The sequence below is a fragment of the Nuphar pumila genome, chromosome 12, assembly GCF_984573655.1.
Source record: "Nuphar pumila chromosome 12, dmNupPumi1.hap1.1, whole genome shotgun sequence".
NCBI classification, from domain to species: Eukaryota; Viridiplantae; Streptophyta; class Magnoliopsida; order Nymphaeales; family Nymphaeaceae; genus Nuphar; species Nuphar pumila.
Genome location: NC_143260.1, coordinates 51568009 through 51582813, shown reverse-complemented (window position 1 = coordinate 51582813; position 14805 = coordinate 51568009). Strand labels below are relative to the sequence as shown.

General features: G+C 37.9%; 1 protein-coding gene across 3 annotated transcripts in view; it reads left to right on the top strand.

Annotated features, from left to right (window-relative positions):
- LOC149820895 (Tetratricopeptide repeat (TPR)-like superfamily protein) overlaps positions 1–14805 on the top strand; it is a 166983-nt gene that overhangs the window by 31656 nt on the left and 120522 nt on the right. For all 3 annotated transcript variants that reach the window (XR_016426348.1, XM_089981702.1, XM_089981703.1), the window contains exons 10-11: positions 361–560; positions 9554–9684. Coding sequence is in view for 2 of the 3 variants with exons in the window: in XM_089981702.1 (XP_089837828.1) it covers positions 361–560; positions 9554–9684 (331 nt within the window). In the remaining variant the exon portion in view is untranslated. The remainder of the gene's footprint in view (positions 1–360; positions 561–9553; positions 9685–14805) is intronic.

The window sequence follows — 14805 nt, the reverse complement described above, 5'->3', positions numbered from 1 at the left end:
CAACCCTAATGGAACCTTTCTCTCAAACACATGATATTATTGGTCAACTTATAACTGTGCTCATGATTGATCCTTCTGCTAACAAAACATCTTCCTTTATGCCTCATGCTAGCATATGTGGTACATGATACCTCTTTCCTTAGGATTACTCATTAATAGTTAACTGTTGAATTATGTGTCAATACAATATTCCCGATCATTTTAGGTGGGTTTCTCATAATTAATTATTCAAATAATATGTTAAAATGCTTCTGATCATCATTTGGAGCGGTTCTCTTCATTGAGTACTAGTTTTTATTTTCACCGACATATAGGAGATGACTAACTTCACAGATTAATGATTTTTTTTTTTAATTTTAGGTTTGGTCATCTTTCTTGCTTTGTATCTGATGTGGAAAGAATTCTGCATGCTTTATCATTTAATCAGAAGGTGAAACTTTTAGAGAAGTTGCAAGAGCATCAGGAAGCATCTTCTATTTTGACCATCAAAGCCTTAGGTCAGTCCATCAGTATTTTCAAGATCAGAGAACTTCTGGGTGCTACTTTCCTTGGTAGCAATGGTAAGATACTATGTCGCACACATAATTTTTTGTTTATCTTTGTTATGTGGATCTCCCTTTTTCTTTTAGAGCTTTTTCTCATAGTATTTGGTGGTAAGGTTCTATAATTGGCTGTCAGACATTCTTGACTGATTATTTATGTTATTTTGCTAAAGTTCTCCCTTGTGCTAGTTGTCTTGAGCATTTATAGATGAATTTACTAGATATATGTGCATTTATTTTTTTAGGCTTAAGTTGAAAGTTTTCTTATGTTTTCAATTTTTTTATAATTTGATCAAGAATCAATTTCAAGCAAGCATTTCTACTTTTCGTTTTGATTCGAGGGGAAAATTCATGTCAAATGAATTTAAAATAAAATGGAATTTCTTATCAAAGATCATGCCTAGGGATGGCAGTGGATCGGGGTGGGTGCGGGGGACAAGCTCTCCACCCCTTCCCCGTCTCAAAACTTTGCCCTCTATCCCTGGCTCATTCTCGTGGCGGGGGGGGGGGGGACTTTGGAATTCCAGCCCCACCCCACGGGTAAAATCCCCATCCCCTCCCCTAGGCCTGAGGTTTGGAAGGATATCATCCTCTCCATCCACGTCCTAGAAGACCACCACCACTTCAACCACACCGGTGACACCTCAAGATCCCTTCCCCCATTTTTAAGCATTTCTGCGACCCCACCCCCACCACCCCAAAACCCCAGAAACGGAGCAAACAAGGAAAAAATAAAACTCGAGCCCTCATGCCATATGCTTAGTAGCGTAATTAATGTGGTAGGGGAGGAGGAAGAGGAGGAGGTTGGGGCGTAGTGGCGTTAGGGGTCTTTGCGGATAGGGGCGTACCTCTGCACGACCTAGGTTCCCCTCGTCACTAGGGCTAAGTGATCTTGTCGTCTTCTGCCTCCTGCCAACTTCCGTTGCTACCGCCACTGGGTTATACTTGTTAGAGGAAGAAGAGAGGTGAGAAAGGGGTCGTGGAAGAGAGAGAGACGGTCACGGTGACTTGGTTAGAAAACTAATATATATATATATATATATATATACAAGGGATCTAAGTGTCACGAGTGTGAAATTTTTCGCAAATCTGCGACACACTAGGCTGCCTAGTCTGGCCGGTCTAACGGCCAAAGGCCGCGCACCAACACTTTTTCATGTGCTGAATCATTTTATTGGTCCTGCGCACCACCTCGTGCACAACTGCCTAGCGAAAGCTGGTCAAGCGTATCTCCAAATGCATATTCTACTTGGTCCATGTACTTCGTGAATAGCCATCTCATACCAGCTATCACTTCCAAACAGTGCATAGACTGCCTCAACATCGCGTGCCATGGATCATATTGCGACTCCATGCGCACGCTACAACAAAACCTCGCCACTGAAGGCACAAACCTTGCGGCCCCTAGTCCGAAGACCAACTGATGATTGAACACCATAGCGAAGAGCACCACCGAGACTTGTTCGTCGGCGCCTAGGCATTCACTCGCCAAGCCCCGAGTCACCATACTCGGTTGAAATCACCTAAGGTGATCCCTGGGAGAATTAGCCTTAACCCACACGCACCCCCTGCGTCTAAATGCTATGCGTGGGAAACTCTTCCAAGTCAAGAGGTCCTTAACCAAATATCCAAAGGCAACATCATCTGATCCACTGACATTGCTTAACCAAACAATGCTCCATGTTTATGCCGCCACACATCGTCGCACCAACGACAATATCGTTGCATATCGCATGCCATGCTACTACTGCACGTCACCGATCAAGCCAACACATACCACATGTTTCTACACTCTATGCATTTTCCACTCAGTAGAGCTTCGCACTACACATGCCCCATTCCGAAGGCTCGGTCTGGGACACTAAGTGTAATTTTATAAAATATTAAGGTTATATTAGTAATTTTAATAATAGGATCATGGGTGGTGCCAGACGGGGTTGGGTAAAGAGTAAGTCCACCCCCGCCTCTATCCCCGCACATGTTTTGATTTTCACCTCCATCGCCGGTCCATTTCCTGTTTCATGTCCTCCATCCCTGCCCCAAATGCGGCAGGTTCAGACGAATCCCCGTTTCCCCTAGGTCCATTGCCATCTGTAATCATGTCAACCCCCCCCCCCCCCCAAAGAAAATGTTCTTGCTGAAAGAAAGCATCAACACATTATTGAAACCATTAGAACCCTACTCATTTTAAAAAATGTACATATTTTTTTTTTGGCCGAACCCTCACTTGCCATCGTTCATTTGATAAATATGATGCCTTCATCCTCTTTGCAAAATGTCTCTCCCATAGAAAAACTATTTAACGTTGCTCCTAATTTTAAAAAATTGAGAGTTTTTGTTTGCAAATGCTTTGTCCTTTTGGAAGGAAACAAAAAAACTTTCTCCAAAAGCTATTGAATGTATTTTTCTAATTTATGAGGAAAATAAAAAAAATATAGATGTTGTGATTTGAAAAATGAAAAAAATAAAGGTTGATAGAGGGTGAAGGTTGTGGCTAAAATGATCTAGCATGGAAATATGGCAAATAGGTGGATTTAGGGACACCTTTGAAAGGGATAGTAATTAACTTTCTTCCCTTTCTTTCTTTCTTTCTTTTTCTGTCCTTTTTTCCTTCCTTCCCTTTATGTAAAAATATTTATCGTGATATTATCACGATATTATCGTGAGAAATATAATTTACTGATATATTGAAAATACCACAATATATTGCCGATATTATTATCGACTACCTCAAAATAGATGGTAATGTCACGATATTTTCAATATATCGGCGATATCGGTGACAGTGTTATATACATATATAGTTTAATATTTGCTCTTTGCAAACAACCCAACAAATGGGGCTCCCCCTTGTTTAAATTTTTTTCTCACATCTAACATCATAAATATAATCAACATGTTTTGTTTAGTGGGAACTGAATTTTGGACTGCCAGAATCCGACCTGTATATAGTTTTTTTTGGCTATCAAAAAATCAATGGCTATGAAGGCATCGATTTTACCCAACTCATAAAAACATGTTTTTTTGTCGAAAAAACATGATCCAAGAGTCGATTCCTACTAAATCGAGCATGCTGAGAACATCTATTAGGATAGATTGTGTAACGACCCCAAACTCACCCTTGAAAATATGCAATTTTTTTTGGAAGAAGTGAATAACGTCAGGACTAATGTATGGTATTGTTCAAACCGGACTAAGTACTAGGAGGTACCCCAGAGTGCAAGCACAGACTTATATTAACCTACTCGAACCCAGTACGAGAAAGAAACACCAAAGACAAAACTCTTTTTAAACCATTGCGGAAAACTTCCTTTTTAAAAAAAAATTAATTGCGAAAAAGATCCCATGGATCTAGGGTCTATCACAGATTAACATCACCTTCCCAAACAATTCATCCAAGCCATAATTTAAAAGAACTAATCACAATTCATAATCAAATTTAATAAGCATAAACATAAGTCCTCAAGTTATAACTCAAGTCTCCCAAACATTTAGAACCCATACAATGATTCATCGAAGTTGTTCCTCCCTGCAAGCCAGTTTCGCCATCACCGCTTAGCTAAACCTAAGCCTCAGCATCTGAAAAATTTTAAGCAACTAGGTGAGAACCAAAGTTCTCATATGAAATCTTACTTGATCTAACAGTAAGGAATAAAGCATAAAGTCATCCAAACAAAAAGTTCAACTATCTATGGACACATAACAGCTTAGACAAATTTGCAATATAAGCCAATACAGACATGCTAGCAACTTCACATGACACAAGAATCAATAAATATGCGATACATGAACCAATGCCCTTACAATGCATGAACCAAGGCATATTGCATGAGTAACTTTTTATCTCATTATTGACCATTGCTTTTGAATGCATGTATATGATTAATGCAAACCCATTTAAGTTCTCATCTCGACCATCTCCCGTGGATACTAACATAGGTCTGATCCTGAGGTCAAAGGCAGTTCTCAGCTGTACGTTAATCACACAATTGTATTTTATTAACTGGGTTCTATACATGCCCCTCGATCGACATCAGGCATCCTCACCTTAGGCCGAAACATCGTGCATCCTCACCCAATGCAGGGATGACAAAGGGCGTCCTCACACTAGTCCTCCACTTTTCCTGGTATACCAATACCTTATCAGCTGAGGCCAAACCACATCATTCCCAGGCAAAAATGGTGGAAACGTCCCCTACTACCGTGGCTGAGAATACAAACCTCAATATCGGGTTCTTGGAGAGAAAACAATACCACGGAGTTTCAGTACCACATTGTCCTCCACGTTAGCCATCCAAGGTGCCGGCCATCCCTCGAGGACATCCAAGGAGCAAATTATTACATGTTTAGATATCTTTTACCTCTTTAAATTATCAAAAGTTCTTTCCACAAGGATATACTGGATCCATATATCCACAACATGCATCTCACAAATTATTATTTCAGTAACAATGCACAAGTACCTAGCTTCAAAAGGTCCACATGTAGCTCAACCATGAGCCACGATAAAATCCGGTTCATCTTTCGAACTGTCTCATGCATTCAAGTAAGTAAATCACATTGGCGGCATATCATGCTTACAATATACATACCATAACCACATATAACATCGAAATCCTGCACAAATATAAAATCATACACAATTTTATTTTCAGGTTCCTGTGAATATAGGAACCCACATACCCGATTTAAATTCTTGATTTTTTTACATTACGTGGATGAAAACCCAGATTATTAAAAAACTAAATTCAGATTTACTAAACTCAGACTATCTTGCATAAATTCAGATTTTAACATGCTTGAATAGAAACTCATACTTATTAAACAAAAATCCAGATTTACATCCATCGATAAAACTCAGATTTATTTAAGCAAAATTCCAGATTTAATCATGAACCCAAACTACCGATTTAACCGGAACTAAATTATTGATTCAACATAAACCTAAAGTACAGGTTTTTGAATCAACACATACATTCAAAAATACAGTTTTTTAATTTGACACACATACATGTGGGTTATAAAAATCTGACTCAACATAAGTACATGGGATTTATAAAATCTGATTCAACATGGTTAATTTAACAAAAAAAAAATCAGATCCATGTTCAGGTTAACTGACAATTCGATCCAGGCTCAAGCTAACAGAAGTTCCGATCCATGCCCGAGTTAACAGAAATTCAGATCCAGGATCAAGTTTCCAAAATAAAATCCAAAATAACCAACTTATTGTACATGCTCAACCAACAGATAATTCAGAAACAGCAGCCCCTTTATATGAATCCTTTTTAAGGATCACGACCACATCAAGATAATTGTGCCTTACCTCAGATGGGAATGAGCTAGAATATTTCCAGGATTAGAGAAGTGTATAGACTTTTTCTATGTGCAACAATAGATCATCAAGGCAACTCTTATGTAAGTTTAAATTATTTAGGTTGGGTTAAATTCATGGTTTATTCCAAGGTTGCCAAACTAGGAAGCCTAAGCGAAAAACGATACGGGAAGCGAAAGCGAGAAGCAAGAAGCGAGAAGCGAGGCATTTTAAAATTTATAGGAAGCGGGAAGCGAAGGATCAATTTGAAAGCAAAATATGAATAAAAAATGAAGCAATATGGTAACTGAATAGGAATCGAACAAGAAACAAATAAAAACTAAAATAAAATTCATCATTCTTATATTTCATGATTTTTCACTAAAAGAGTTAAATTTTTGTTAAAATCTAACAATGATGGTTACCAATTTAGAGAAAGTACATGGGAAGTGAGAAAATACATGAAAAACATGAAAAAAATGTGCGAAAAGCATGTAGGAGGCATAGACCATGCGTGTGGGAAGCATAGAAGAAGCGTGGGGGAATCGAGATTCCCATGAAGTTTCGGAAGCGAGGAGTATCGCGCTTCCAAAGCGAGTTTCCGGGAAGCAAGCTTCCCACCTACTTAAGAAGCTTCCGGTAACTCTGGTTTATTCCAAGAGGAAGTTCTGTGATTATTTTGTTTATAAAATGATCCCAACTCAAAATTGCTTCTATTAAGAAATTGTTGTGAGATAATGCAAGATGGCACCTTTTTGTAACAGCAGCCTGCCAATATGCTATTGTTGGCAAGTGATTCTACAAGCAGGAAAAGATGGATCTAGATTTGCATCTGGTGAATGACAATTGCTATGCAAATTCACCCTTCTTGGTGCATGAACATAGTCGTGTTTCCAGCTGAATATCACCATGCTTTGCACCTGCCTTTTTATCTGCTCTGAGTACATCTATTCCAGCTTTGGGCAACCACCGCCAATTCATCATGAGGTTTCCTATCAGAGACATGCATTGAGACATAGGATGTATTCCTCATTCCTTCATCAGTTTTAGCTACTAGTGACTGCTTGAGTCTTACTCTGATAGTATTCCTCTCCTTTAATAACAAATTTCTTTTGAATTGTCTTAGCAAATAGAAAGGGAAACAAAATGACGAAAAGAGTTTCTAAGAGAGAACCCTATCTCCATGTTAGTTTACTTGCTGAAGGGTGGACCTTATGCGTAGAAGAGACATTAGAAATCCAATTACCTACTAAATATTAGACGAAAGGGTCCTTTATTAGACCACCAACATAAGGGCCTTGGGAATCAATGTTGGCAGTAGTACAGGAAAAAGTATTGTTGCTTGTCTAAGACTATTAGGTAATTTGAGTGAATGCGAAGCAGAATTGTTGCTTGTCTAAGACTATTAGGTAATTTGAGTGAATGCGAAGCAGAATTGTTGACATTGACAGTGGTTCAAGCAATGACAAGTCGAGTCCCTACAGTTCTACTAAACCAGTACAATTGTTCTTGACAACTGAGTTAATGACAGGAAATTATTATACCTGATTCTGTTAGACTGGTCAGACACAAATCTTGACTGAGACACCTCTTGCCATCAATTTCATAAAAAGGAGGTACTTTGTTGCTGATGTCAAACAGGCCACTTCGTAGGCAGCAGAAAATATGTCATGTATAACTCTGAATAAATTTCCACAACTAGGCCATTTAGACACTAATAAATATTGTTTCAGATGCTTCTGAGGAACGGGATTTGCTTGAATCAGTTTATACTTGGACTCATGAGCACAATTTACTATGAAATTTGCACAATGATGGACCTGTAATATCTTTATTAACATAAAACTTGTGAAAATAATGCTTTTCTATGAATCCATTAGTAAACAATGTAGTCTGCGTGATTGTCTGCTCTCAACGATAAGATCATGGAATGTGACTTACAGATATGATCATGAATAAGTCCTCGTTTTAACGCAAACTAAAATACAGAACATGCGTGAATAATCAATAAGAAGGCAGATTCAAAACATAATTTACAATAAACCTAGATCTAACTAAAATACAGATTCCAAAACTGGTTTTACATTAAAAAGATACAGATTTTTAATTCAACCCATAATCTGCCCAAAATGCATATAAAAAAAAACAGATTTTATTTTAAATCTAAACCATGCTTGAATCGATCTACGCTAGATCCACCAAGCTGAACTAAGAGAAATCCCGTACCTTAGCTACAAATGATCGAAGTATTAGGTTCATGAAGACACGAAGGCCTCCCCAAGTTAGCCGGTCCTTGCTCCCAAGGTTTCTCTCTTGCTCAATCTCTCTCTATCTCTCTCAAAATCGTGATTATGAGAGAGGGGAGGAGCCTCAACCTCATATAGAGGCTATGTCACATGGGTGCGGGTGCGGGTGCGGGTGCGGGTGCGGGTGCGGGGATTCGGCACTTCCAAAAAACCCGGGTGCGGGGGTGCGGCAGGGGCAAAAATGTAATAAGTAATATATATATATATATATATATAAAGGGGGTTGGGGAATAGGCGGTTTTTTTTTTTAAAAAGGGGGTTGGGGAATAGGCGGGTTTTTTTTTTTAAACTTTGCAGCTGTCAGGCAGCTGCTGTCAGCAGCTGACAGGCAGCTGACAGCTGCTGTCAGCAGCTGTGCTGACAGCACAGCTGACAGCTGCTGTCAGCAGCTGTGCGTGAAAACTGAAAAACTTACTTTATGCTAGTCTGTCAGCAGCTGACAGACTAGCATAAAGTTTTTTAAAAAAAATTTCGAAGCCCATTTGGGCAATTTTTTTTTTTTAAAAATGGACATTAATGATCCTGGGTGCGGTCAACGCACCCAGGATCGAGTTGACCGCACCCGGTGCGGCACCCGCACCCGCGTCGAGTCGCGTCGACGCGGGTGCGGCACCCTCCTAGCCGAATCCCTGTGACATAGTATAGAGGAGGTTTCCCACCTTGGCTGGGTTTCCTAACCTCAATGGGTTTTGTCTCCCCTCTCTATGAGATGCCCCGCCTTGGGGAGTTTCTAAAAAAAACCAACTTTCCCATCTTAAGCAACCTAATTAGTTTCTAATTTATGAAATTTCTAATTAACTTCTAATCTAATACAACTTACTAATATTAGTAGCTTATAACTTAGGTTTTATCTATTTAAAACAACTTAGTGGATGTGGACTATGTATCTTCTCCACTAGGTCCACAATCCAACTTAGGGTCCAACGAAAATTACTTACCCACTAATTAAACAATGTTAATTAAATAATATAAATTAATTAAACAATATTAGCTACTCAATTTTTTGACAATTCAAATAGAAAGATGCCACTAATTTAAATTGAATGAATTTCCATTTTTTTTGAAAAATACCGAGTATTACAGATTGTGTCAAAACTACTCAATTGTGAGATTCAAACTATATTGTAGGTACAATCGTTTGTACCAAATATAAACCCTATATATATACATTCAATCATGTACAAATATACATCTTTACATGTATTTCCTTTTAGATATGGAACTTTTTGTGTCAACTTCTTGGTGTAATCTTTTTATAAATGCTAATTTAGTAAATATTTTGGATTGAATTGTCTCATTTAATTTTGATGTTAGCAGCTTCAATGTGTTTGTGATTTCTTGTAGATCGTTAGCAGTTACTTGTGTTACAGTGTGCCTTTGTATAACTGCAGAACTTGGAGTTGGTGCTATAAACATGGCTCAAATGTACTGTGAAACCCTTAGCTTGTACAAGGATTTGGATCCGCAGGAAAACATGCATGGTGAAGAGCTTCTTTCTATGGCATGCAATGTGCTGGTCCAGGTAGCTCGTGTGGAAATTGTTTTTTAAAACATTGATATTGGTCATCTTGCTTCAGTGCACCGGATTTTACCCTTTTTTTATAATTTTTGCTGTGAAGGTGATAGTTCTTGTGATTGTTGTGGTGGGTAAACCGTTAACATTATCAGGATGAAATGCAATCCACATTATTTAGGTTTTGGTTGTTTATGCCTTTGGGTGATCATGAGCTTAATCAGATTGGCACATTTAGAGGTCATGAATATTCAGATACCTGTCACACTTGGAGTTCATGAACATTCAGATACCTTGATTGAACTCTACAGTCTTGCATGACTGGTGCATGCATCTTTCTAGGTGACCCATATCTATTATGATTGGGAGTTTGTATGTCTATGTATAATGAAATATATATTGTGAAATCTTTTTCTGAATTATATCCTTATGTAGTTTACTCACCAATGTGGATACACTGTTGAACATAATGATAAACCTTTAATGCTATTATTTGGAAAGTGTGCTGGCTTGTTGCTCTACCAGGATAGATTTGTTAGACTGTAGCACAAAGATTGCTTTTAAGTCTCACATAAACACTTCAAATCTGAAGCATTTTGCATTTAACTTCATTTGGAGTATTTACCTCTAAAGTTTCCTTTCTTATTGTTTTTCTTCTTTCCTGTCAACATAATGTTTTTTTCAATATTGCTACCCCTTCTTCACAATCCAACACCTTTTTAACATGCTTTTATTAAGAATTTTATTAATAAAATTAACTTATTTTTATATGTTTCTCAGACCTTTAGTGGTTGTGTTGAATCACTTGTGATCTGGTTGTGTTGAATCACTTGTGATCTTTGTATTTGCCCTTCAGTGGCTATTGTGTATTGCCTGTTGTGGCCTTGTATTTGTGCACATCTTTTATTGTTTTGTATTCTTTTGAGTTGTGCACGTACCGTCTCAAGGGCGATGCCAAAAAGTGGTGGGACACCATGCGGAGGGTGAAGTATGCAATATGAAGACAATTCCTTGGAATGTGTTTAGGGAGGAGTTCCTAGACACCTACTTCCCTTCTTACGCCCATGAGCAGATGCAACAACGGTTCTTGGACCTTGCTCACGGGAGCATGAGCCTGGTGGACTATGCCACCAAGTCCAGGAGTCTAGAGAGGTATTGTCCGAACTTGTTCGCCAGCGAGAAGGCGAGGGCAGCCAAGTTCGTGTGCGGATTGAAGGACGGGTTGCGGACTCGCGTCCTGATGAATCGGCCTACTACTTTGGCCGATGCGATCGAGTCGGCTACCGTTCTGACCAAGGATTGTGAGAGAACCAAGGGCGGTTTTCAGAAGCGAGGCGGCAACAAAGGGGGTTCTTTGGGCGGGATGAGGAAGAACCCACCAGCAGGAGGGAAGGTGCAGAGTTGAAAGAAGCATCAGACCCGTGATGGGTGGCAGTAGGGCGCGCAACAGGGTCGACTTCAGCCGCAGAGACAACAGAGGAAGGCCTAGCCGGCATGTCGCAGGTGCGACAAGAACCATCCACTAGGTTTTTGCCCGTCATTCAAGGGGGTCTGTGTGATCATCGCAAAATTTTTTCTCTTGTATTTCTTCTCTTCCTTCTCTTTTCCTTTCTAACCTCTATTTCCCTTTTTGAAGGGGAAAATAAAAGACAGAAAAGAAGAGAGAAGAGAAAAGAAAGAAGAGAGAGAGAAACTCTTTTGCGAAGGTCTCACTTGATCTTAATTTTGAAAAGATTTAAAAGATTACTCGCCTCCGTTTTGAAATATTTGCGGAAAAAAGGGAGACGGGGCTCGCTCGTCGGTATGATCATCGCAAAATTTTTTCTCTTGTATTTCTTCTCTTCCTTCTCTTTTCCTTTCTAACCTCTATTTCCCTTTTTGAAGGGGAAAATAAAAGACAGAAAAGAAGAGAGAAGAGAAAAGAAAGAAGAGAGAGAGAAACTCTTTTGCGAAGGTCTCACTTGATCTTAATTTTGAAAAGATTTAAAAGATTACTCGCCTCCGTTTTGAAATATTTGCGGAAAAAAGGGAGACGGGGCTCGCTCGTCGGTATGAGGTTCGACCGTTCCTTGCGCCTTTACCCGGGGTAATCGAACCAAGAATCAAATTTATGCCTTTTTGCTTTGCTTTAATATTGTCTAAGAATTTATTCTAAGTCTAAAAAATGCACAAAGAATCATGCTTGTGCGATGCAAATGCAAGGATGTATGCTTTTGAGAAAAATAATTCAGAAATTTTGGAGATGTAAGTGGTTTTTGAAAAATGAATTTTGAGAACATTTGTGAAGAAAAGGTTTTTGAAAGTTGAAGATGGACTTGGAGAAGTTAGATTTTTCTAACTTAAAGATTTAGAATAGATCTTGAGTTTTGAAATGATCAAAGATTGAGATGAACCTGAATTTGAAGAAGGGAGATTTGAAAAATGAATATAGACTTCAAAAAATGGATTGAAAGTCAAGATGGAATTTGAGAAATGGAGTGGAATTCTAGAATTGAAGTTTGAAATCAGAATGGATCTTGGGTCTAGGTGGAAATTGAAAACAGGATTGAATTTTTAGATCTGGATTTCAAGATGGATTTAAATCCGAAATCTGGAATCCTAGATGGCATTGGATCAGAAGTCTGGAATCCAAGATGAGATTGGATTTGAAATCTGGAATCCTAAATGAAATTGGATTCGAAGTCTGGACTCCAAGATGAAGTTGAATCCAGAATCTAGAATCTTAAATGAAGTTGAATTTGGAGTCTGGATTTTGAATGTGTTTGGGTTTTCAGATCTAAATTGAATTTGGGTTTGGATCTTTAAAATATCCAAGTTGAATTTAAAAGTGCAAAATCAGATTTTGAGAAATCCGGAATTGAATTTGAGAATCCACATTGAATCTGAAGTGGATTTGAGAAATCCCTATGGAATTTGAAGATAGGATTGGATTTCAAAAATCCAGATAAAACCTAGAATTGGATCTGAGAGATCTAAATTGACTTTTGAAATTTGAAAGGAAGGATAGAGAATGAAACTTGAATCAGGAGATGAATCTGAAAATTTCAAAGTTTAAATTGAACTTTGAAATTTGATCTGAAATGTTGAATTGATTTTGAAATTGAATTATGAAGATGAATTTGGAATTTTAAAGTTGAATTGAACTTTGAAATTCGATTTGAATGCGAAATTGAATTTTTGAATGTAAAAATGAATTTTGAAATTTCAAAGTCAAATTGTACTTTGAAATTGAAATTTGAATTTTAAAATGAGATAGAATTGAGAAAAAAAAATAAACTTAAAATAAGAGTTGAAGGTTTGATTTAAGAAATGAAGAAGATACTTGGAAAATATATCTCAACATCACTTGGATTTTGAAAAGGAATGTTTGAAAATATGATGTAGTTCTAGCCTAAATGATGAAATAAATTAAAGATTTTGAAATTGAATTTTAAAAGCATATTTCATTCATTAAGTGAATTAAAATAAGATTTAAAGATATAATACATCTCTGACTATGGTCATCGAATATATTATATGGTAATCATATTTAAATTTAAGTGAAGAATAAAACATATTTTTGTGTCTTTATAGAGTTTAAAATGAAATTAACTCTCAATATATCCTGACTATGACCATTGATATATATTTTGAGCTAATTTTAAATTAAACTCTGATAGAAGAAGAAAATATGATGATTTTTTTTTGGAAAGAGATCCCGTGTAGATCCAGTGTTATTCCATAAAAGATGAAAATCCTAAGTCTTGTTCACACCTTGACTATGGCCATTAATGCGAATCGTCAACTTAGGATTTAATCACCTTTTATTAGAATGGTGCACGTGCCATTTGTGTTCCCATTCGTGAATTTTTGAGAAATAAGGGAAAAATAATACGAAACAAACAATTGATGATATTTACAATGCTCATTTATTCTATCTAAAACTAAAAAATGTAACATTCTCATTAATGTCTAGCTATTATGATTCTGAGATTGAAATTTGAAGTTATAATTCTTAAACTAAAAGAGAAGAATGACACTTTCCACATGTTTCCTGCAAAACAGGGTTAATATATGACAATGATATAAAAGAATTCAAGAGGTTATATTGAAGCTAAAGTACCTACGAGGATGCCAGTATACTAATGAGGGTAGACTGCATAAAATGCATGCACACTTAATGGGTATCGTAGTGAGTGGCGATATGCACAACTATCTAAGTGTGATGTCAAGGGAAAGAGGGTGGTACAGAGCTATTGTGAGGGATATATAACAGTAAGGTGCTGAAATGAAATTGGAAAACATGCAGGTATGGTATTGGTGTAAGGGTATAACGGTGCTGTGCTGTGAAAAATATAACAGTGGTCTGGAAGACGCTGGGATGGTAAGTATGGAAGCACATGGAGGGAAAGTAGAATACAGTGGCAAAGTGCTGCATAGATGGAGTTGTGGGCTGTGCACAGGGGGAAGTGCAGGAAATGGGTGGCAGTAAGTGGAACAAAAAGAGGTTATGCACAGTGTAATAGTAGGTGCATTAGGTAGAGGGTGCAAAGTGTGATTTGCAGGAAGATGGTGAAAGGGGTAAAAGTATACAGGAGAGACAGTAGAGCTGAGTATGAAGAAGTGCCAGACAAGATAGAATGAGGTGGTGTAACAGTACACCTAAGGAACTATAGTCACTAAAATGCTCTGAAATATTGGTGATATACTTTATAGTATGGGTGAAAAGATGCAAAGAAAATGCATCGGATTAATGAAGGTGATTTATGCTAAGAGGGCTAGCCGCCAATGTGTTATGAAGGAAGGAGCTGCTGGATACTGCAAATGGGTTGGCAGCAGGTGCTGCAGTGTATGTGCACGGGGATCATGATAGGCTGCAATGCCCGAATACAGGGAGGTTCTAAGAAATACAAGTTAAATGCAGGGGATTGATGCTACACCAAATCCAAAACATGAGGAGCCAAGTGGGAGAGGTGTACGTGGGTTGGAAATGAAGGGAGTCACAACTAATATGAAGAGACCTTACATTTCAGAGGATGAATTCAGAACAAGAGCAGAGAAAGCCCAATGGATTCTCAAGTTCCTGCCGTTATTAATCGCTGTAACTATCTTTGGCTCAGCATTGAGTTGGAGTGCCTTTGTGAGGACGTA